At 40.9% G+C, this 24,736-nt stretch overlaps 1 protein-coding gene across 2 annotated transcripts in view; it reads left to right on the top strand.

Annotated features, from left to right (window-relative positions):
• SLIT3 (slit guidance ligand 3) overlaps positions 1–24,736 on the top strand; it is a 474,289-nt gene that overhangs the window by 283,145 nt on the left and 166,408 nt on the right. The window contains exons 9-10 of one of the 2 annotated variants that reach the window (XM_064671611.1): positions 4,324–4,487; positions 18,016–18,157. In XM_064671611.1, coding sequence (XP_064527681.1) covers positions 4,324–4,487; positions 18,016–18,157 — 306 coding nt within the window. Of the gene's footprint in view, positions 1–4,323; positions 4,488–18,015; positions 18,158–23,314; positions 23,368–24,736 lie in introns of those variants that run through there. The other variant, XM_064671612.1, reaches the window with a different exon arrangement.

The following is a 24,736-nucleotide window of genomic DNA, read 5'->3' on the forward strand; positions in this document are numbered from 1 at the left end:
CTCCAAAACCTCAAACTCAAGCAAGATGTATTTAGTTCTAAAGGCAAAGAAAGGCAAATAGTAGCTAGCCTGAAAATTTTCTGTGCCACTGACAAAATGAAATCCTTCAAGGATGCTGCATATGCCTTTGTAAAATCATATTAAATAAATTAACACAACTGAAGAAAAATGGCTCTTGCCTATGTCAATCTGTGTCAGATAACCTCTGACTTAAATTTACATTCTTCATTAAATGATGGAATTATTAGATCTTAATGTATGTATTTAAATGGAAGTGTTTGTCTTTTAGAAGGGAGTGGATGAAGAAGATAAAGGTGTAGAGTTAAGGTTCCTGGAGTTTTGCCTTTTCTTATTCAGTCACAGTGCTCCAGAAAATTTGCCTGGCTTTTCCAGATTAGCCACCCTTGTCTGTTAGCACAGCTCGGTGCCTTCTGCCATTTTCCTTTTAGTTTAATTTCAGAGATGGCTTTGTCTATAGCTCCCTGGAGACTTACACTGACTAATCCCCCTCTGCTGTAATTAAGGGAAAAAAAAAAAAGAAAAGAGGGAAAAAAAAGGGAAGGAAGTCATAAATAGGATTTATAAAGGGAAGCTTTTATATTGAATTCTGAGAGCCACGTTTTATAGAACATGAATGCTGACCCACTCTAAAAGGATTTGCTGGAAATTTAATTTAGGGTCTATGGCTAAAAGGGCAATTTTAGCAAACTTGCATTTGTATTCCTTCACCTTATGTTCTTTAAAGGTAGTTTCATCAATAGCAAGGGACATGTTTCAGTCTCCAAAGATTGCCAAATAACACACAGTACCCTTAGCAGATCAATATAGGAATTGAAAAGTCCTGTATAAACAGCTGGAAATATAGTAAAATGTTTTGGTTTTCAGTCTTCCATTCCATAGGTTTAAACAGAGGCAGAAAAGTCACCAAAATAGCAATTAATAGAAGATAAATACCGGAATCAAATAGCATTTCATAATTTTTTCTGCTGCTCCTACATATTAAAAGTTCTTCCTCTACCCCAAGTCATCTTAGCACTTTTCACAATTAATGCTCTATCAATTATACTTACTAACAAAACGAGCTTTCATCACTACATATTACTTAATATTCTCTGAGTATCTTCTGTTCAGGCTGTCACCTGTTGAGGTGTTAATACTATTTTGATTTAACCAGATTTTGTGTCCATGGGTAGCACTGCCCTAACCACAAACATAGCTGAGCATATGTTAAACTGATCAAGTTTTGTTCACCTATGTAAAACATTTACATAAGGATATTTTTTGGGGGGGAAATGTTAATGTTAATATTGTCTCTAGTTTCCTGAGCTTTAGCACACTTGATAGCCTGTTTCTCCTGCATTAATATACCACCTCAGTGAAGAGTCTGCAGGGAAGGAGAAAGCTGTCTGAGGTGTAACAGCTGAAATAAATTTACCATTTAATCTGTTGGCTGTTGATGGAAATTCAATCCAAATGGATATTGAATGATGCTGTTACAGTTTGATGACTCTACTGTTTTCTTCAAGAGCAATCATCACTCTGTACACCTTCTCAGAGAGCTTCACACTTAGCTGTGCTTTTTTTTTTCCTTGTAGGAAATCCCTGGTCTGAAGGTACTTAAGTAGGGACAAGCCCTTTATCCCATCAGCTGAGGCCCAGTGCACTGTGGATATTTTCCCCGTGTGTCTCTTTTACACTCTAGTGAGATCCATTAGCAGGACATTTGAGGCTGCTTCTGCAGCAGCTACATCTGCTGTGATGGTTCTGTGGATAAATAGCTTTTTCTTCATGGCTCTCAAAACAATCTGCTCATTTTAGAACACAGAAGGAAAAATAAAAGGTATATTCACCTTCAACGTGACCTCTGAGGGGAAAGAATGAAAAAAAATGAGAGAAGTGCCAAGAAATTTTGAAGCACCTGAAAAACTCTTTACTAAAATCAGCTCTTCTGTGCTAACCTTTTTTACTTAACTGCCTTTTCTGCTGTTAAGTTTCATTGATCTTTTAGCCTTGATTGGAAGTGACAGGAATTAGTTTTTATTGATCTGCTTTCCTTTGCTTGAAGCAGCTTTATTTATGGTAAAGCATGTCCCCTGTATCTGTTTGCTTAATGGTAAGTGTGCTGTTGTCTCTGCATGTGTGAGTGACTGCTGAGACAGGTAATTGCATAATTTCTTCTAATTTTTTTATTTGAGGGTAAACTGAAAATGTGCAAAATCACTTCAGTGCCTTTCATGTTCACAGGGAATTGGTGTATAATGCTTTTGAAGTACTGTGAGAAGTCTTTTTGTGGCTGTATTCATTAATATAATTATCAAAAATATGTTCTAATGGGCTGCTTTGTAAAGACTGATAGGCTCTCTAAGTGGTCTCTTCTCAAAGAAAATCGTATCCCTGTAAAAAAAACTTGAGCAATTAAAAGAAGGGCTCTGCTGAGGCAGAGCAGTGGTGGTTTGCTCTACTGAAACAGGAAACCCCAGGGCCCAGCTTTATCAATTTAGTGAGGGGGGAAAAAGCAACTCACAGAATTGGAAAACTGCCCCTTTTTGAGAAATTTATTACTCCTGCCTGCCTTACATTCCTGTGCAGGGGATGCAGGGAATGGCATGGGATGAGCTCAGTTCCAGTTCCTGAAGGAAGATGATCCCAAGTATCATTGTTGGCTGCTGTGGGAAGGATGAGACCTTGAGGATTTAAATGAAATACTGACTCTCTTAAGTTAGAACAAAGCCTTATTTAGGGTTATTTCTGACTAAATGATATTTATGTATTTATTTATTCTTTCCTTCAACAAAAAAGCAGGTTAATGGTTTATAATAACAAAACATTTTACTGGAAATCTAACTTACTGCAGCTTCACTTAAATAGCTTCACGAGCCCTAAACTCAAGGTCTTGTAGCCATCCCTCTAGAACAGTTACATGTTACAGTGCTCCCAGGAGAGCAGTGCCTTCCATCTCTGCAGGAGAAACTCTCAGTTCCAGATTTGTGGGGTATTTTTTACCATGGCTGCCCACCCCAGACATACAAATCTGGGGACTGTCAGCCCGGGCGCCACTGCTGAGCTGTGCTGCTGCTGTGCAGTACAAACAGTTCCCAGGCAGACAGTTAATTTATTTGGAGGATGGACAAGGCTAAATCCGGTGCACACCAATTCTGTGCCTGCAATATTAGTGAATAATGCTTTGTCTAACAGTTTCTGACAGGATTTTCAATCTGGTTTATCATTTCATTTGGGGTAACACTGCAAATCTATGAGTCATTACGGGAATGAAATAATTACTATCCTGGGCTTTTGTTTTGACCTGAAGTTTGGTAGCTATTAAAATTGCCAGATTTGCTCCCTGAACACATCATAGTTTTTCAGACTTCTCCCCACAGTGTGATAATGCTTGTGCAAATCCCTGGTGCCAGGCATGGAGCAGGCTGGACAGGGAGCTGCATGGATAGATCTTACATGAGTTAAAACTTCCTGCCTAGGTCCTGCACATTTGCATTAAATTGCCACAGTAAAAAGAGCATTGATGAATTTGTACAGGCAACACAGCAACATAAAAGGTGTCAATAGACTCTGATGTGGAGGAGTTCTCTCTTCCCTCTTTTCCCATCTCCTCAAAGGAGGGAGAAGAGGGAAGAATCGCCCATCATCCTGTTTTTCAGCCTGGTCCTCATGTTTAGACAAGCCACTCTTTGAATTGACTCAAATATATGCCATTCATGCAATTCTTTGTGATATAAAATCACAGGCAAAGTGATTACTTGTCACAATCTTAAATTCTACATGTTCTTGTCTCTAGAATTCCCAGTTGTAGATGGGTCATTATTGAACTTCATTTTTCCAAGACATTATAAATAATAGCACTAATTTATATGTGACCTTTGTGTCACAGAATCACAGAATATGCCAAGCTGGAAGGGACCCACAAGGATCATCCAGTCCAGCTCCTGGCCCTGCACAGGACCATCCCCAAGAGTTACCCCATGTGCCTTTAGGGTATCATCCAAATCTCCTTGAGCTCTGGCAGCCTTGGTGCTGTACCTACTGCCCTGACAAGCCTGTTCAGTGTCCAACTACTCTCTGGGGGAAGAACCTTTTTCTAATATCCAACCTAACCCTCCCGTGGCACAACTTGAGGCCATTCCCTGGGGTGTGTTACATGGCAACGTGGACAGTCGAGCCCTGACTCAGCCGCAAGCAAGAACCTACAAGGATCCTACTGAAGCTGCAGTGTCAAGCCTGGCAGACTTGTACTTGATTGTATTATTTGTGGCTTATGTTTTAAAAAAACCTACCAATAACTGCAGGTTTTTGTATCTTTTGCAGGCGGCTCCACTCCAACTTCCTGCACTGTGACTGTCACCTGGCCTGGCTGTCGGACTGGCTGCGGCAGCGCCGCACCATCGGCCAGTTCACCTTCTGCCTGGCCCCCGTCAGCCTCAGGGGCTTCCTGGTGGCAGAGGTGCAGAAGAAGGACTTTGTCTGCTCTGGTAATGACCCCAATTACTCGTTTCTCTGTCAGCTGGTGGGTTTATGTCGCTATTCACATGAAAAACAGCGAGTGGAAAACGACCGTGTTGTGTTCCAGTGCCATCCTGTAGCAATCCTGGTTTTATCACTGCTGAAATGTATGGGAGCAGATCAAGTTGTTATTTTTTTTTTTCAACTTTATAAGAATTATTGGATTCCAGTTAACATTTCACTTCTCACATTATTTTTTTTTCTGCTTTAACGTTGCCAGTGATATCAACATAAGAAATCAATTAAGTGTGGATAATCTGGTGTTTCTCAAGGGAAGAGCCTTACAGCTGACTGGAATAAGAAAGAAAGGAAGTAAAAAATGCAAATCTGAGTGTGTTGACAAATGATTGGACAATAGAACATGAGGAGCAGATTTTATCCTGGAGACTGAAACAGGACTCTTAGGGAGCCAATGCACTTTGCTGCCCTGCAAGTTTCCACACTGATAAATGAGGCAGATGATACATGGCAACTCACAAACCATGTGTCTGTGTGTTGGGCCTATTCATCAAATCTCTAGAACTGCACTTGGCTCTTGTGTGATACAAATAGATTTTCCTAAAATAAGAAGAAAAACAAAGAAAGGGAAAAGTAGAAAAATTGGAAAAAAGAAACGTCTGAATTGGGTTGATAGGAAGGAACTGGTGGAGGAGAGCTATGGCAGTGGGTGTGCTGTGAAAAAAGATACCAGACATAAGTTTGGGGGTAATTTTGTAGGCCCAGTGGAACACAGGGAGCTTGTCATGAAGCTGATGTGAGTCCTAACCTTGACAGGCTGAATCTTGTGCTGTTGGGTTCTTTCTCTCTCACAGCCCTAAAGCTCCATCCGATTGCTGCGTGGGTTGGCTGATGGAAATACAGTAGAATTGCTTGTGCTAGAAATGCTTTTAGGAATGCCTTTTTTCTGTAGTTTCATTTACATGTGACAAAGAAAGAGAAAAAGGGTTTTACTTGGAGAAGACCCTGCTTAACTACAGTGAATTCGTGCCCAGGTGTGCAGAAGTGTTATGGGCACATGGAAAATGAAGTTGCACACGAGTGATCTTTGAGACATGATATTCAGGAGTGCTGAGCAGCTTCTATGCAGCTGCGGAGATGATGCCCAGAATATCTTATAAGTTACATCAAAAGTTTAAAATAAGTTTAAAATAAGTTTAGAAATGTTAACAGTCTTGGGAGAGGAAGGATAAAAGAAATGGATAAATGAATTAAGCTATTAGGGGAAGCTAATTTTACCAAAGAGGTAACCACAGCTTTTTTTTTCCCTTAAGAAATGAAGTTTTAGATGGGGCATGGGTTCAGCTATTTGGATTTATGACATGGTGAATGAGGGAAAATGAGTTGTTTAAATCAGGAGAAGAGATAATAATTGCTGAATGAGAAATGTAACGTGAACAGAACCCATTTAAATGGGGTTTTCTGTGCAGACTGTTACTTCCAAAGGAGACAAGGGTTTTAACCGTTGCCTATTGGATCAAAAGCATCTAAGGGTACTCTCAAGATTTGCCTGCTTTTAAAAATATATAATATAATGAAAATTCAAGGAAAGAAGTTTTCAGTGAGACAGTACATCAACTGTATCCGTGTAACTCTCATTTGGGAAATGAAATGAAATGTACTGAAAAAGAAATTCATTTGAAGAGCTCATTTTAGTGGAGGCTTTAGCTGAGAACTCAGCTTAGTACATGCTAGTTCAACAAAACCTACATGGACAGCTAGTTTAAAGAGGATATAAATCTTCCCTTCTTATTACAGTTCTTATTTCTAATTTTACAGCATCATTTGTTAATGTTTGACTATGAAGTCAAACTAGGACAGATGGTGAATAGTGAACTGAACTTGTCCTTCTACAAAGGAATTTTATAGAAGTTAAGCTTGTATGAATCACTGTAACTAGCCTGGAGCTGGCAGTGAGAACCACCTTTGCATCACAGTTATGAAGAGCTGAAATACAAAGTAGTGAACAGTAGCCCTGTTTTAGTACAGGCTCAGAATCTTAAGCACCTGTGTTTTTATGGCAGTGGGAATATCATCACAGGAAAAGGAAACTCAGCTTTTCCTTCACTGTGAAATGGGCTTCATCAGAGCATTCCAGTTCAAAACCTGTGCTTCTGGATGCTTCAAAGGAGCAAGAATAGAATCAGGATTCGGGGAAAGAAGATAAACAACATTGCAAAACTGACTTCTCTTTATTCTTTGAGCCCTGTGCAAAAACAGTGGTGTTTTATAATTTTATGGGAAATACTTTTTTGGAAGCAGGTTTTGAATGCTGCATACCAAGCTGGAAAAGAAAAACTGAAACAATGGCAGAGAGGTGCCATAACTGGAATCCAAATTGCTTGATTCCCTCTAGACATGTCCTGCACTGTGATGTTTATAAGCATTAGCAACAAAGCCTCTCAAGATAGTGTTGCTGAAGCCAGAGTTACATGCAGATATATCTGGGTGAACTGAGTCATGCCTGTGTAACCTGGGAGTCAGTCTTTCAAAAATGTTACTCAGCTTATGCACATGAATCATAAAAATGCTGTTTCCAAGGGCCCTTGTGGACCAAGTGTGAGCAGCAGAGGAGCTATTCCAGGTTTCTCTTGCTCGTGCCCATGAGCATTTGGCTCGGAGCTGGAGGTGAAGGTGCAGGATTCAGTAGTGCACAGTTGCCTGGAGATGGGTTTGCAAATACGTGTAATTGGATTTGTGTTACTGAGGAGAAGGGGAGGAATCATGGACAGACCTGAGTGGGGCTGGGACTCGACAGCCGCTCACCATTGGAGGAGAGGTGAGTGCTGCTGCCCGTCCTATCACCCAGCCTTCTGGCTGGCTTCTCCAGCAAGCTGTCCCCTCCTCATTGGAGAATCTCTCCTCCAGAGCCACCCCTGACAGAACAGCCTTCCTGGGCCTTTGCCTTTAATGCCATCTGTTCCCAGGGAAAACTCCAAACACGCTCTTCCCCCTGCACAGTTGGTTATTGAGCTCTGGGATGTGTTTGGTGAGACAGTCTCCTACAAGGTACTATGTGTAAGAGGGGAAATTGTGTGGCACCAGAGGATGAGCCCCTTGTTGATGTGCTACACAAAGGTAGCAGGCTGTGTTTCACACAGGTAACAGGCTGTATTTCACATAGGTAACATGCTGTTTTTCACACAGGTAGCAAGCTGTATTTCACATAGGTAACATGCTGTATTTCACATAGATAAAGAAGTGTATTTTGCATAGGTAGCAGGCTGTATTTCACATAGATAGCATGATATATTTCACATAGGTAGCATGATGTATTTCTTCTCTCTCCACCATATTCTTGCCATTCACTGCCACACTGATGTGACAGGAGAAGACAGTACACTAAGTAAAGACTTAGCATGAGTTGAGATACTACCTGTACTCTGATCTTTGAGACTTGTTTATTTTTGTATTCCCTTAGCTAGCAGAGAAGCATCTGGGGGTTCTGGCTTATGCTCAGTACCTCTTAGAGCCTTCCAGTCTTTGCCTGGATCAAACCCAGCTTCCTTCCCATGCTCAGATGCTTCACTGTTCAACTGGCCTTTCCTTCTCTGTCTCTCTCAAACACACTTTCTCTCTCTGCCTATTTGTCTGTCTCTTGTCCTCCCCTGACCTCCTCCTGATAGTAATTTTATTTCATTTTGCTCTCATATAAGTTTTATTATAGCTCTTTGATTTTTCTTCTCCCTGCTCTTTACTTATTGAAGTTGAAATTAATCTGCATATTGATCAGTTATGTCAAGTCATAATGTGTTTTCTCACCTGCATCAGCGTGGCTGTAAAGCTTTGCCAGCTGAAGCAGTGGGTTTGTGAAGTTTTGCAGTTGTGCCACCAGCAACCCCTTGGTCTTTTCAGAGCTCTGTGCAGGAGCCACTGAGAAACCCCATTTAGATTTTTTTTATCATTCTGATTTTCCTAAATATATACATAGGGAAAAAAAAATACATCTGAACTTCCTGTTTAAGAATAAAGCAGCTGCATTGAGGAGCATTGAATATCATACTGGGACTGTAGCACACTTCAGCTGCTGTCCAGGTTTGTTATAATTTTGGCCAGTAATTAGATGTATTTTACAATGGACACTGTTTGAAATGGAGTATGAACATTAGATGAGATTTCTTAGAGTAGACCAGAGATGGATTTTTCTAAGAGTTGATGAAATTTATAAGTGTAAAATATGTGATTTTTAAGTACTTTTCTAAGATAGTTTTTTTTTTGTATAATGAAAGAAGTGTTCTAGAGAAGGAAGGTAGATCAATAAAACATTCCCTTTTTTTATTAGAAGCCATTTTCTCTGATCCTTGATCCTTAGTTACCATTCAGAGGGTCTCCAAGAACCTGAAAGAAGTCAAGATGCGTAATTTGGATTAAATAAGGTAAAATTCAGTCTGAAATTTACTCAAGAGAGAAAATATTACCACAGACAAGTGTCCAGTGATTTCTGTCTATATAAACCGATACTGATTTTAAGAAAACAGTGGATTGACCCAAGTCTCAGTTGAAGATCTAGAGTTTCTGATTCATGTAGTGAGACTGCAGCTGAGGTATAATAAAGAGAAAAATATGTTAGCTTCCTGCTGCTTCATGCAGACTGGGAGCCCTAATGAGGCAGCAGATTTATTTGTTTAGGTGAGGTCAAATGGCCTTAAAACAAAGCTGTTACTCTGTGGCCCGGACCAAGGAGCTCAGGAGATTGTCTTGCTCCGTTTTTTAACTAATAATTTCATAACATATTGTTGAGGAGTAACTGATAAAACAGCACTCTTCAAGCTTAGTGTCTTAATGAGAGCATTCAGGAGATGCCAAAGGAAAAGTGCATGGGGAGAGGAACTCCCCCCCCCATCTGCTGCTGTTTAAAACTCTGTGCAAGGGTGGATCTGTGGGCTGGGGAGGTGCTGCCAGCAGGGAGGATTGGTGCTCCCTGCAAGCTAAAAAGGGGGAAGGACTGTTTGCTAACGCTGCAGGGCAGTGGCAGTGGCTCCTGAGGGAGCCTGAGGGATTCTCTCCATGCTGTCCATCCCAACTCGTGCAGAGAAGGGCTGCTGATGGCCCTCGGTTCTGATGGTCACAGGAACTGGATAAGCAAACTGGGAGGAGGAGAAGAAGGAGGACTTTTCCTCTGTGTGTGCCAGTGGTCACTTCCTGCCATGTGGGACATCCTCACTGTACAGCTGGTTTATTGCTTTTAGAATGAGCTTGACCATTTCATCCAGCTCTGACCTTTCTCCACAAGAGTCACCTGTGGGTCATGTCAGACACAACATCCTTTTCTTCCTCCCTGTAAAGTTGGTTCTTGCTTTTTCTGGCCATTCAAAGACCCCATAAGTGCTCTTACAATGAATGGAGTCTAGGCAGGACTTACAGAGTAAGACTTTTAAAGCCTCTTGGTAAAAATTGTGCTTTAAATTTGATCTTGGGAAATTTCTATGGAATGCTGATAGAATTTTTACCTCCTGTTACAATGTGCTACCACAAACTAACATTAATGACCAGTCTAAAGAAACTTTTCAATACTGTGCAGTTTTAGTTGCTCCTCAAATGAAATCCTGTAGGAGATTTGGAGAGATACTAATTACTATTTATCAGTTTGTTTGTTTGTTTGATGTTTCCACTAAGTTTCTAATAACAAATTGTAGTTTACTCTAGCACTAGCAGTTATGTTGTTTTAGACTGTAGGAATTTACTTCTTGACTTGCTTAGTATGTAAGATGCCACATATGGTGCTTTTCATTTGGGGGACCATCTTGCAATTCTGAGGGATAAATATGTATTTATTAAGGCACTTAATACTTCTTTGAGGACTAAAGCTGAAAATTGGCTTTTAATTACAGTAAATTTAGTTTTACTGTTGAAAATGATGTCTTACCTTTCAGTATAATTAGCTTTTTTTTTCCTTGGAACCCTCTGTTCCCCAGAGCAGTATGTATAGTGCCTTAATGCTTATTTAATGATGGCAGGTTGGGGTATAATTATTCAGCCATTGAGCTTTTGAACTGTTGCTGTAAAAATAATAACATGATTAGCTTTTATGTTAATGTCCAAAGCTTGTTTTATTACAAGTTGTGTTGGCAGTATTTTGGTACAGGAAAAAGCTTCATGGCAGTACCACAACCATGCTCAGAGCCAGTTCACACAGAGCTGTGGTGTTAAATACACAGGAACAGGGTTGACTTTGAGGATGTGGACAAGCCTTTGTATGAAATCTGTAGAGTTTTTTCTGTTCAATACATGTATGTGATTGGCAACTCATTTATGGGCACACAATTAATGAGGGTAATTAAACCAGGCATAGGGCTGCTTTATGGACAGTGAAATTAGTGATGTTACGTAGTTGCATTACACCTGTGGTGGGTTGGCAGTGGCCCACCACCAGCCACCCTGCTGCTCACACTCCCCCTCCTCACTCTTCTCCTCCTGGGCTGAAACCAGAATCCGCTCCAGCAACTGCTTCCCCTCCTTACTCTCTGAGTTTGCTGCTTGCAGGACTGTCTCTCACACATTTTTTCCTCACTCCCTACTGCCTGACAGCATTTTGCCCTTTCTCAGGTGCACTCTCACAGAGGCACCATGACCTTCACGGGCAGGCTGAGCTGTGGAGCTGAAAGAAAGTGTCTGGAACTGCCCCAGCCTCTCCTCACAGCAGCCTCCCTGACAGCTCTGGGCACCAACAGCACCCTGTACCCAAAGAGAAGGGGTCTCCTGGCCCATTGAATTATCTCCTAGTAATGACAGGCAAACATGTTTAGGTCAGGAGATCTGTAAGAATTTTATTCTATAATTTCCAGACACCATAAAGAGCTCGAATGTACCAGGGGCCTCTTGCAAAAGTCCGAAGGCAGTGACTCCAGTTTGTCTCAGGACAAAGGCAGGAAAGGTCACTGTTACCCCTCCTTCCTTAGCGTGTTCCAAATGTCAAAGAATTTGGTCCATGGAATCCCCAGGTGGCCCTGGGAAGGGGATGATGCTTCGCTTTTCAGTCCTTGCCCACTCTGCTGGAAAAAAAGTGTTTCCTCACTCCAGATCTGAGCAGGCTGGATCCCTTGGATGTCATTATCAGGAGAATAGTCACATTGTGCCAGCCATCCCTGAGCAGCTGTGTGAAGCTGTAATGCTCCTGGCTGGAGTGAATCCCATCTTCCTCCTCCTCCTGAAGAGCCCAGCTGTAGTGCCAAGGCAGGGAAAGCCCCGCTTTAGCTGTGGCAGGATCAAACAAAATCACGTGGTATTTAAAACTCCTTTTCAAGTAGCAGCAAAAGAAGCCCAAGGACTCGAAGCATAGTCTTAAACTTTTCCTATTTCTTCCTGAACTTCATCAAATTTCCTTGTGAAACAGTTCAGGATGGATCACCTGTTTAGAACTGTACTCCCTTCATAGGCTTACAATTGATCATGACCATTATCTATCTTTTAACCTAGTACAGGTGGTATCCTTCCACTTAAATAATTTATCTTCCTCTTCATTTTTATGCTTGAATATATTTATAAGTTCTCTGCATTATTTCTGGACCTATTTTTAAATGTCAGTTCACATGCACCTTTGAGACTGCTGATACAAGTTGAGGAATTGGCATTAATGTGATGAGTGTGCATGGGCAAAAGCACTACAGCTTTTAAGACTTTCTAGTAGTGTATTTTAGTCTTTGACCTGCTTTGGAAGAGCAAACAATATACAAACCCACAGAACTCTTTTAGGAGAACATGCCTGTGCTGACGGGGCTGGAGAAAGACCTTGAAAAAAAGGCTCAGAGTGGGCACAGGGCATAGGAAATACTCTGCCTTTTCAGTCCCTCCTATGGAAGGCTTAGGTGGAATAAATTTCCCTGAGAGAAAACCACCTTTGTCATAGTTTTGCACAGACTTCAGTTGTCTCACAGATTATGTTTTATTAATCCTTCAGAAGACCAAATCTAACTGTTCAACCTCAGTGGTTACAGGTGAGCCTCTTTCTTTGTTCTACTTCTTTTCCATTTTGCTTAGAAGTATTCTATATAATTTTGGTGCTATTATTGTTAATGAAATAATTGGAATACTAGTGCTTTTAGGATAAGGTAGTGTGAAGTAAGATCTGACTTTCAATAGTGTTGCCTTACTGATAGAGTTTGAAACATGCTAAGTAGGATTTTGTGGAATAAAGTAGTCTTCATCCATTAAGCCAGACCTTCCTTTCACAGCAATTGGATATTTCTGGTTTTACTCCTCGATATTTATTTGTAAACTGATTAGTGTTGACTTTTGCCCACAGAACACTTGTGCTCATGTGCCAGGAATTTTTAACAGATACATTTACTGTTTGGGAACGTTCAGCAAAGCAGTGAAGTAGAATCAAGTAATGAATATTCATGACTAGAAAATTTTTGCATACCATGAACTTGATGGTATTAAAATCCTCAATTAGGGGCTCAAGTTACTAATCACAAATCTTAAAGCTGTGCTCAGTGAATAACTGTTGAACAATCGTAGATGGAAATATTTGCATAAAGCATTTGCTGCCCATTTATTGTAGAATAAACACATTTGTGCAGATTTTGTCCATTAGAGGAATATCTGCCATCCATAAGGAATGTTGGCTTTGCAGAAGGTCACCTGTGATTCCCTTGCCTGTCCCTCTCTGCAGGACTGTGTGTGCTCAAATGTACCTTTATGCTGGGATGCAGGCACCAGTCAGGAGCAATGCACCTGTTTTAGGTGGCTCTTTGGGTGTGTATCACTGGGAATTTAGTGCAGACTGTAGCTCATGCAATAACAATTGATTTCAGAGGTCCCAGCATTGTCAGAAGTTCCCATGGGTTATTTAATTAAACCCAAAAAGGTCAGACTATATCCATGGATCTGCAATACTCATAGTGTTTTGTTTATTGATCAATAATTTCATGTCTGGTATACTTAAAATTATGTAAACTCACCACAGATTTTTAACCTGTAAGCCCTGTCAGATTTATCTTAATATCCATTAATATTCTTTACAATTAGCTGTGTTTTGCTGGTGGAAAAGAGCTGCTGCAAAGGCGACTGGATAGGTGAGGATGTAATAAAACACACTACTTAGTGTGCTGTAATTGAGTGTCAGTGAAAATGAGATTATTTAGTTTATTTAGTAATTGCAAAATTTATTTTAGATGCCTGTGACATTTAAACTGTCCATTTATACACCATAACCATTCTATTCTGATAATTATAATATCAGTCTGTTTGCTGCATTTAAAAGGCTAGAAGCTAATTAGAAGCTTATTTGGAAAAAAAGCATTTAATTTCTCTGTAAACTGCTGGGTCCTAAGTCTCTCCTCTTTTCTCTCTCCCCCTAAACCATAGTCTGAGACTAAAATCAAGTGCTGCCAGATATTAACCATCATAATCATTGACCTTGTCATTCCATTACATCAGGCACAAAAAGCATGGTAATTTTTGTTAAATCACGTTCCCGTTGTAGCTTCCACATGTTGTTAGTGTTTTTCGTACAGCAAAATGTATAATTGAGTCGATGATTTTTATCTCTTAGAGAAAAATGTAATTAACGTGGTGAACTAGGGCTGCTGTGTAACAGAAAAGATCTGAGATGGCAAGATGACAGATCAGAAGAACAACTTCAGAAGGGAGATAGATAATCTCAATACAACTGGCTTGTCTATGGCCATTTCCTTTTGCTATATCCACGCCATAAGGAGTTTACTGCACTTGTGGAGGACACAAAGAATTCCTGCAATAATTCTGCCTTTCCTTTTGGAGAAGTATTGGCAGCAAAAGGAAAATCTTTTTTTTTTAGATTTCAAATACCTTGCTTTAGAGTTTGTGTTGCCTCGGGGCCCTTGCTGTGTCTGTATGCTCATACTCTGCATACCTGTGAAAGTCATACCCAAATTTGAATAACTTTATATTCCATAGACTACTTAGACTTGTTTTCTGACGGGTCCTTTCTTTACCAGCTCCCCACAACTATACAAACTTTAAACTGATTAATCTCTCTTGGATTTTTTTGTACTTTAATTCTATAGATCTGATAACAATAGATCCTCAGTTAAGTGGAGCTGTTGAATCAGATGTTGAGTGTGTGTGTAATACAGTGTTTTGCTCTTTGCCAAGGAGAAACAAGAGAAAGCATTTAATAATAATAATAATAATTTATGCACAAAGTCATTCTGTCATTAAAGTTTTTAGAAATCTACAGTCTAGATCTCCTTTTGCTCATGAAGAAGAAAGAGTTTCACCTGCTCTGAAGGGCTGTGCTCATGGTGCTTAGGGACGTGGTTTAGTGGTGGAACTGTAGTGCTGACTTAATGATCTTAGAGGGCTTTTCCAGCCTTAGTAATTTTATAATTCTGCTCTTGCTGCCTGTTTTTTCTGCCAGACAGACTTGTGTTTCTGTCTCTTCTCTTTCTTTTCAGAATGCTTTATATAATCCCCTCCTTTCATGCCATTCCTCCAGTGCAGATCACTCTGCAGCACTGCCTCACACAAACTGTGGAGGTGCTGAGCCCAGTCCCACTGACTCTTCTAGTGTTGATTTAGATGCAGTAGAGTCAGAAAAGACTCTTTGAACTCCAGCTGGCAATCCATCAGGTGTTTTGATGTTGTGCCCTAACAAAAAGGGAGGGTATTACTGCTCCTCTAACCCACAGTGATACGTGGTAGTGTTATAACTGTGCAAAATGCATTTTCCCCCTGCTACAAAGCCATTTCAGAAAGCACATCAGATGTGTGGTGATAAAGGATGTGGGGAAGATTTGACCTTGCTGCCAACTTCTTGCCTCTCAAAGAGCAAGGATTGCTCTGAAGTATTTCTTTCCAGTTGGATAATTTCTCCCTATCCCTAAAAGCTTTCAGTAGCTCGTTTGCACTTCACTCCTCCTTCATTTAGTTTTGCCCGTGGCACCACAAGGTAGGCAGACAGACAGAAAATGTAAAATATTAGCAGTCAGGTTCTAAGAGCAAATTTCTTGTTCTTAAACTTAATAGAGAGCAGTGCATGTTTTGAGGCAATATAAACTACTTTTGGGAGTAGTCACAGTTAAAATATAAAAGAAACCTTAGACTTGCCTTAGATTGGCAAAGCTGGCAATGCTGTTGGAGCAGAGCACTGTTAGTTTTGCAGGAATTCTATTCCCTGACAATGGTGCCCTGCATTTCTGTGACCAGAAGACAGACCCAAGAGAGCTGCTTGCCCTGCCTGTTATACATGTGCTTGTTTAACTAGTGACATTGTTTTGTCTTGTTTAGTTCAAATAGCTACCCCTTAAATACTATATTAAATCCATGGTCATGTGTATAGACTATGTTAAGACAATAATAAGATTTTGAAACTGGACAAGTCAAAGTTCAAGGTTCCTGATAATTATAAATTTGTTTCCTTGGACCATATACATATGGATTTAGATTTTAATTGCATTATTGAATTATTTTTTACAGTAGATTTTTGCCCGGATGATTCTTGCAGGTGACACTGAAACCAGCTCTGTGTTGAGATGAAAGACTGTTGATGGTAAACTCCTTATCTGCAATCGTCCCAGTGGCTGGAAAGAGGACTATAAATGAGACAGGATATTTTAGCAAAGAGAAGGATCATTAGGATCACCTCCTGGTGAAAGCAGCTGCCCACTCTCATAAAGAATGCATTTGACTCTTGCCCATGCTGGAGTGAAAATTTCCTGTGAGATCCTTTTTTTCCTAGATGGTCACTACCTCTGAAAATCTTATTTCTGGATGCCTGGATTGGAGCTCTGGGGCCTGGTCTGCCAAATTGCAGTCACTCACAGCTCTGATTAGCATCAGTGAAAGCTATATTTAAAACACATACAGTGCCATGAAACCCACAGTTTTCTCCTGCTGTCCTGACAGAAAGTCAGGTGGTGACCCAATAAAAACATTTCAAACCCGTTACTTGAACTTGGCAACACTTTGCACACAGTTTAAATGGTGATCTTACCCTGAAACTTGGTAGTGTATTTTAATACAAGGCAGTTCTGTCATCCCTGGTTACAAAATAATATTGAAAGGGGATGACAGCTTGCTTGAACTCAAGGAAATTCAGACAAACTGCAGTGACTTCCCTTCAGAATTCAGAACCTTTCTGACGGAAGGCATGATTTTGCAGTAATTGCCTTTTGCTTTCCAGCAAGTGTAAAGTCAATCTGTAGAAGTTTTCAGCTGATGCCTCTTCAAACTGTACCTGCCTGTCAAAATAATGATACTTAGAGGTGCCACTGAGTGGCTTTCCCATGGTGGCTTTTCCGTGCTGTTCCTGCAAACAGGAACATGAGTAGTCTTGATGTACAAGTTGACATTGTTGTGCACAGTTAAGGGCTAAAATGAGCATAAATCAAAGGCATAAATCAAGAGAGACAATTTATAAGAATTTTCATAACAATTTAGTTGTCATAATGAACACTGGATTGCAAGCTGATGCAAAAAAATATTCTTTTGACTTTTTGTCACCTGCAGTTTTAATTCATGGATCATATCACAGATCTTTTCCAAGACAAATCCCAAGAATGCACAGATTTGTGTATAGTTGTTTAATGGTTTTGCTTGTATTTGTGATTTGACAACTATGATATTTTAGTTTTTCCAACCAAAAGGCCGATCTGCCACGACTTTTGTCACTTTTTACCACCTCACACCTTCACATTTAGCTGTGTCTGAGGTTCCTTGTGTTACATGTACTTTGGAAATATGACTCACTATAAATAAACCAATAACTGCTACATCTTGATAACCTCCATTAGCATAGCAAACCCATTTTGTCTATGGCTAAGTGTATGCATATATCAGAACTTCCAGTGTAAGAATCATAACCATTTGAGTAAAATTGACATAATTGCTACAGTTTCAAAAAAAAACTTAATGGCACCTAATTAAACCTGAATCTTATGAATTGACTAAAATGGATATAGAGCAATGTCCTCGTGCTACAGCTTTGCTCTGTGAGAAGCTTTGTGTCTCTCGGTGGTATTACTAACTCAAGGAAGGGTTTGAAGGTTTGAACTCATATATTTCTAAATTCTTTTTGTGTTTCCATTAACTGCATTGTCTAATCTTGAAAAAACTGGCTTTCTGTTTCCAGTCTGATGCCATAACACGTTACCTCATTTCAAAAACATAAGTCATCATCGATGACAGTCTTCTCTCAGTATGTAAAAATACTCAAGAAGTGTTTGTGTAACAGAAACTTCTAAGCAGAGATAACTTTTGGAAATACTACTTGATCCTGAGGCTTAATTTTGAAATCTTTGAATAATTTGATAGGGCTGATCATGGAAGAGACCAAAGAAGTGTTCATGAGGGAAAGAGATTGATAGACTGGAGACTGAGGAGGAATAAGAACACAGTAATCTTCTACACATTTTTCTCTGCAGTTGATGTGTAGCACATTATGTTCACTGAATCCAAATAAATTATTACTTTATACAGTAAAAGGATCTGGAAAACTCCAAGCCTGATGTATTTAGTTGTTAAATCTCAGCCGATCATTTTTTAAAACTAACGTTCAATGTTTTCGTTCTGTCTCAGGTTCCCAGCCTGAACCTCCCTCGTGCAGTGCCAGTTCCATCACCTGCCCATCTGCCTGCACCTGCAGCAACAATGTAGTGGATTGTCGAGGAAGGGGCTTAACAGAAATCCCAGCTAACCTGCCAGAGGACATTTGGGAAATGTAAGTGCCAGTGTAATGCATTCTTTTCCTTGTCTCTCCATTTTTATTCTGTGTCTGGGCCTCCTGTGTGGAAGAAAGGCACATGTTTTGAAAACTATTCTGTTATCAGGTGTGGTGTAGTTGTTCTCTTTGCTTTTGTTCTTTTCATCTAAGACCTCAAAACATTCTTTATTTTAATTTAAGGTATTGTTTGACGTTGCTCTACCTAAAAGCAAGATGAAGTTCTTGGTGTATTAAGTTCAGATTGTGTTTGCATCTCACAAACCTGGAATTACAGTTCTGTAGTCAGTAAAAGAAACACACAGTCCTTTTTTATTTCTAGTTAGTGATTTCCCCATGAGATGGAAGGATGTCTCAATAGCTTGGCAGAATGCATTTGTAATGAATTAGGACATCAGAGCACATTGTCTCTGCTGATTTCACCTTCTGTTTCTTGTCTTCCACATTTTGTTATTCCCAATTATTTAACAGCTTTGTGACTTGTGTGGTGAAGTTAGATGCTAGTTTTACAGACTTATTTGTCTTTACTACCTTTAGGAATCGGAATCTTCTATTTCTGTGTTCATGACTTCGTACTACTGTGGTCCTGAAATACTGTTACATTAAACCAGTTTGCTTTTGGTTAGTCCATAGGGAATGCAGATCAATTCTTTTCCTATTTAGGTGCTTGTCACACAGAGTTTTCTGACATCCAGCCAGCTTTTACAGTCTACACTGTATGAACTCAAATATTGGGTAGTCACCGGGCTCATCCATCATCTTCTTGCTGTAGAAGTACTGCTACATAGCAAACTTCACTACAATAAAGAATAAATTCATAGGATCACAGAATGTTAAGGAAGGGATCCTAAAGACCATCTCATTCCACCCCTCTGCCATGGGCAGGGACACCTTCCACTAGCCCAGCTTGCTCCAAACCCCATCCATCCTGGCCTTGGACACTTCCAGGAAAGGGGCAGCCACAGCTTCTGTGGGCAACCTGTGCCAGGGCCTCACCACCCTCACAGGGAAGGATTTTTTCCTAATATCCCATCTAACCCTGGCCTCTGGCAGTTTCAAGCCATTCCTCGTTATCCTGTCCCTCCAGACCATTGTCCACAGTCCCTCCCCAGCTCTCCTGGAGCCCCTTTAGGCCCTGGAAGTGGCTCTCAGGTCTCCCTGGAGCCTTCTTGTCTCCAGATGAACCCCCCCAGCTCTCCCAGCCTGGCTCCAGAGCAGAGGGGCTCCAGACCTCTCATTGTCCTCTGGACTCTCTCCAACAGGAGCTCCCTGTCCTTTTTACCCCGTGGGCCCATGAGCTGAACATGGCACTCCAGGTGGAGTCCCACAAGAGTGGAGCAGGGGGGCAGAATCCATCCCTGCCTTCAACCTGCCGGTCGGGCCGCTTTGGATGCGGCGCAGGACACGGGTGGCTCTGAGCTGTGAGCACTCACTGCTGGGTCATGCTGAGCTCCTTCACAACCAACACCCACAGTCCTTCTCCTTGGGGCTGCTCTCAATCCATTCTCCACCCAGCTTAGGATTGCCCTGACCCAGGTGCAGGGCCTTGCTCTTGGCTGTGTTGGACTCCATGAGGTTTGCACGGACCCACCTCTCCAGCCTATCCAGGTCCCTCTGGATGGCATCCCTTCCCTCCAATGGGTCAACCACAGCACCACGTTTGCCAGCTTGGTGCTTTTGGCAAACCTGCTGAGGATGCACTCAATCCCACTGCCTATGTCAGCAGAGATGTTACACAGTGCTGGTCCCAATATCCAACCCCAAGGAGCGTTGAATTCAACTAGTTCTTGTATTTCCTTTTAACTCAGTATTTCTTTATAAGCCAAATTGTGTCTGACAAGAACCCTTGACTGACAAACTGTTCTACAAAAGTGAAACACAGAGCTGTTGCTCTAACACAGTTAGTAAAAGTGACCTACATTTCACTCTGTTTCAGTATTAATTAAAGATCTTTTATTCAGCCTTCCTACCTTTCTTCATTAGCATGGGTAGGCAGAAGCTTCTCTGACAAAGCTGCCAACGAGTCCTAAAATTGTTTTTGTTGATAAAACCCTGTCACAAAACAGGTAACTCACTTGTCATGGGACATAAATCAAGCATCATATAGCACTAATTTTCCCTTGCTGCTGACCTCTGCCACATGTAACTTTAGAGGTCTGTTGTGTTACTCTATTACCCCTTTTTCTCAAGGTGAAGATCTTCATGTCAAGAATGTTTATTATGAAATAAAAAATTTAGGAAAGCCAGAAATCTCTATCCCAGACTGGCTTTTTCATAATTTCATAAAGTAGGTAGCAAGAATGTACAGAATGCAATTCATTTTTTCATAAAGCTTTGTGTTCAGTGGGGAGCTGACATCAGCAGCCAAATTGACTGAGGAAAAATGAGTTACAAGAAATTGAAGCTGAGGAATACAGACTGTGTGCTGAATGCTATGAAAGATTCTCTGCTTACAAAGTGGTTCTCTTGTGCTTTTCAGAGGAGAAATGAACAGTGCACGTTATAGAGAAACACATGAGAATAAACAGAGAAAAGTTTTGCATGAATACTTGGATGAAAACAAAAGTCATTAAGCACCTGGAGGCATATACTGACAAAGAAATACCAAAACAAATATGGCTTGGTGGTTTGTTGGAAATGAACAATATAGTCATTTCACTACATTGAAACAGCATCTACAATAAAAGGAGAAATTGCATTTATTTCGAAAGGGTGCATGCACGGTAAATAGAGAGCTTAGAGTGAATGCAGAATGGACTTGACCTTGCAGAGGTATAGGGAAGGAGGGATGACCAACTGGTAGGAGACAGTCTCCAAAGAATCTGATTTTCTGCTCAGACTTCATTGCAGCCTTGCAGCCAGTGCCTGTCAGACTGAGTGACTGCTCAGCCCATGGAGACAGCAGAGCCAAGGCTGTAGCAGAGACTTGTTAAACCCTGAGCTCCCAGCTGTGCCTGCAAGAGTCACTGCCCTGCAGCTTGTGGGAGCTCAGAAGGATGTCGTGAGAAACAGGAGGGCAACAAGTGTGGCTTTCCCTCAGTGTGTTGTTTGGGCTGCTGTTGGCTCAGGACATGGGCTGGATGGGTCCACGCTCTGGCACTGCTGGGTTTATGCCAGGGAAAGGACAGCTTTCCTGCACACCCAGGTGTGGGGCACTGTAGTGTTTCAAACAGTATTTCCTTCAACATCATGCCTGTCAGGTCTGTTTGATGCCTCTTAACAGAGGAGAGGGATCAGTAACTCCCTATTCATTTTTTCCCCCTCTTGCCACACTTTCCCTCTAACCTTTCTTTAGAATGAAGTTTTCATGCTATTTGTCTATCTCAGACCACTCTACTCATTCTTTATTTATCACCTCAAGCGAGGCTGTATTTTAGGATATGAATTCTGAACAGCTTTTGTCTGAGAATTTTGTACACTCTAAAACAGTAGTGCAGGGACTACCACTCCTGCCTTTGTGCTTCATAATAGTTAGTGCAAGACCCTCCTGAGTGAAAGCAGGGCACAGCCCCCCAAAGCCTGGCCCTCCTGCTCCTGGCTGGTCTCGAGGGTGCTCATGCTGAGATGCCTGAAGGTGCCACAGCAGTGACCACTGGCACTGGGCACTGCTTGTCTGAAGGATCTTAACGTTGTTTGAGAGGAGGATTGATTTAATTGCTTATACTAAAGGCTGGATTGTGGTTGGGATGCTTGAAAGAATAAAAACTAGCTGGACTAGTATGGAAACTTGGGAAAAGAAGGCTGAACTCAGATCAGGAAACAACCAAACACATGGAGGAGAAGGACTGGGAACAAAGGAAATCAAGACAGGTTGAGCAAAGTGCTGTGAGTCTGAGAAGGTGAGAAATATTTGGTGATAAGGCCTGAGATTGCTGTCAGTGAGTCTGGGGCACAGGGTGGGCTGTGGGGATGTGACAGGAGAGCTGGGACATTGGGGTTGGGCAGGGTTTGTGGCCAGGACAGAGTGATGCAGGTAAAGATGGAGCCAAGGAGTCTCTTCCCACCAGAAAGCACATGTATCTTCCAGAGCCTTCCTGCTTTGTCACCATGTACTCGGGAAACCCAACAACAATTTGTGTGTCTGTCCCTGTGCACTAGTGACTATCTAGGCAGAGGTTAACTGTTAAACTCTACACAGAGATTTCCTGCTTTCACTGCTGCTGTTCCAGTTTTAGACAGCACTGCAGAGGTCTAGGTCTCATACTTCTGTTACACCTAAGTTTTCTTGTGATAGAATTAGTTGTTTCGGCTTTTGGTTATTAATTAAATATTAAATTATATTTTAATTAAATATATTATTTTTTTTAAGTAAAAGAAAAATCAGAAAATTACAAAATTAACATTTTTAGCTGCAGTCTTCATTCAGAGCTTTTGTATACATTTGTTGTGGTATTCACTCTAACAACAGCACAGTCTCACGTTGCTGTTAAAAGTCTGGATTGATTCCTTTCTGTCTAGGGATGTATCATGGACGTATAGTGAGGGAACCTGTGCATATAGGGTCTGTTTACTTGTTGCAGAAACAGGAAAATTGTAAAATGGGGACTGTGGGGAAGACGGTCTCATGAATGCTGTTCAGAGAACTGTGTTGTCTCTTCTTGCCAGGGGTTTTATTAATTGATTCTGGGCAAGGGACTTGCACAGACTTTTCCTGGGTGGTCACTAGTGATGTAATCCTCAAACTGTGGCTGACTCAGCTGAGACATTCACCAGTGCTGAGGACTCACAGCTGCAGCAAGAGTCAATAGGAGCTGTGCTGTGAACACATTGTGCTGTGCAACGCTAATTACTCTGGAAAGCCAAGTCTCAATTTGTAAGTCTGCAGACTTACAAATCAAACTCCACAATCTACAGTATATCCTTAGACCTTGAAAGTGATCTTAGATCAAACTTGGGCTTTCTCATATCAAATTTGCTTTATTACTGTTACTTAACCTGTACCATACTCTCTGCCTGGTGAGATTAAGAGAAATATAATTATATAAGGCAAGGGTAATGCTGGATAGGATGTGTCTGAATCACACACGAGGACTGTTTGGTTAAGTGCTGATGTAATTGCTCCAGACAGAGTAAAGAGGCTGTCAGTCCCTCAAGGAAAAGTGCTGCTTAGGCACCGTATCTGGTGAGAGAACAGCCACAGCTCCACCTGACAGCTGAGCAGAGTAAACCAGGATGGCAGCCTTCCCCCCAGCACCTAGGTTTGGCTTAAGGTCAGTTTTAGTCACTTGTTCTGCCTTGGTTTAGTTTATCATTCTCACTCCTGGTAGCTGAATTGGTGACTGATATTTTTGGGGGTGTGAGCAGTGCGTGGTTTTGGTGTGTAACTCCTACTTTTGGGAAAAAATCTGGGCTTTGAGCACACAGGAAGGATCTGATGTGCTTAACTGTTGGTTTCCTAATGGTTCTGGCAAAATGAACACAAACCTAATTGTCAGCAAGGCAATCACTTTGAAATGTGATGTTCTACTTGTTCGAACTGTGATGGATGCTTTCCTGACAAATTTAATAGAGAATTGCTGTCATGAGGGTACCACTGTGCTGGGCAGTGTTTCAGACAGACCTGCAGATAGACAGGTTTGCTCTGATTGTTGTTTCCAAGATTGTCTCAGGAAGAAATTGCCTTCTCTGTTCTTTAATAGGAGTGTGTATTTCAGGAGAGCCAGGAATCTTTATGAAGCTTTCGTGATTTGAGGAAGGCGATGAACAATTTCTGGGCATTTAAATTATTGGTACATTCAAAGTGAATTTTCCACCAATTAAAATAAAATCAGAAAAGCTATTATAAAAAGGTTGAGCACTGATGACTATTTATTATAGTAAGATTATTTCTTTTTATATAAAATTAACAGCTCCACAACATTTTCATGTTTATTAACAACTAACTGTGAAGTTCTCAGCTTCTTAAAGGCAGGATTTTTTTCTTTTACCAGGAATATAAGCGTGTAGAAACCGTAAACTTCGTGGATTAAGGAATGACAGTTTTGCATTTAACACTTCTCTTCCTTCTAAAAGAAAATTATAATAATTTTCCCAGGCTTCCAGTAAATACTGCAGCTGAAGCCAGCACAGTATTTTTGAACACTGTAGTAAATGTTCCATAATTGCCTCTGGTGGCAAGTTCTCTGGCTGGGGAATCAGGTTGGCTCCTGTAGTTGAATCATATAATATGATTTTCATTCACTGCTGTAAGTTGGCTCTGGACAGCTTCACATGTCAAACTTGACTACTATTTTCTGGATCTCACCAGGCAAACTGTGTCACTCACTCCTTGCATTCAAGAGAGGTTTCTGTTGTCGGGCCAAGAAATATGTAGGAAATATTCTGTGAGATCAAGACACAACAATAATAAAGAAATAACAAAATATTTTAGATTGAGAGTCAGTGGAGAAACAAATATGCAAAAAATGATAAGAATAAAGGTATATTTGGTGCTGAGAATGATTAAGGAAAACAGAAACCTGTGTTTTAGAAACAAGCAGTAACAGCAGGGAGTTTCTGCTGCAAGATCAAGGCAGGACTTATTTCTTACATCTTTTCTTTCATTTCTAAAATTAAGTGTATCTAATGTCATCTGTAGAG

This window comes from Pseudopipra pipra, chromosome 15 (assembly GCF_036250125.1).
Source record: "Pseudopipra pipra isolate bDixPip1 chromosome 15, bDixPip1.hap1, whole genome shotgun sequence".
In the NCBI taxonomy this organism is placed as follows: Eukaryota; Metazoa; Chordata; class Aves; order Passeriformes; family Pipridae; genus Pseudopipra; species Pseudopipra pipra.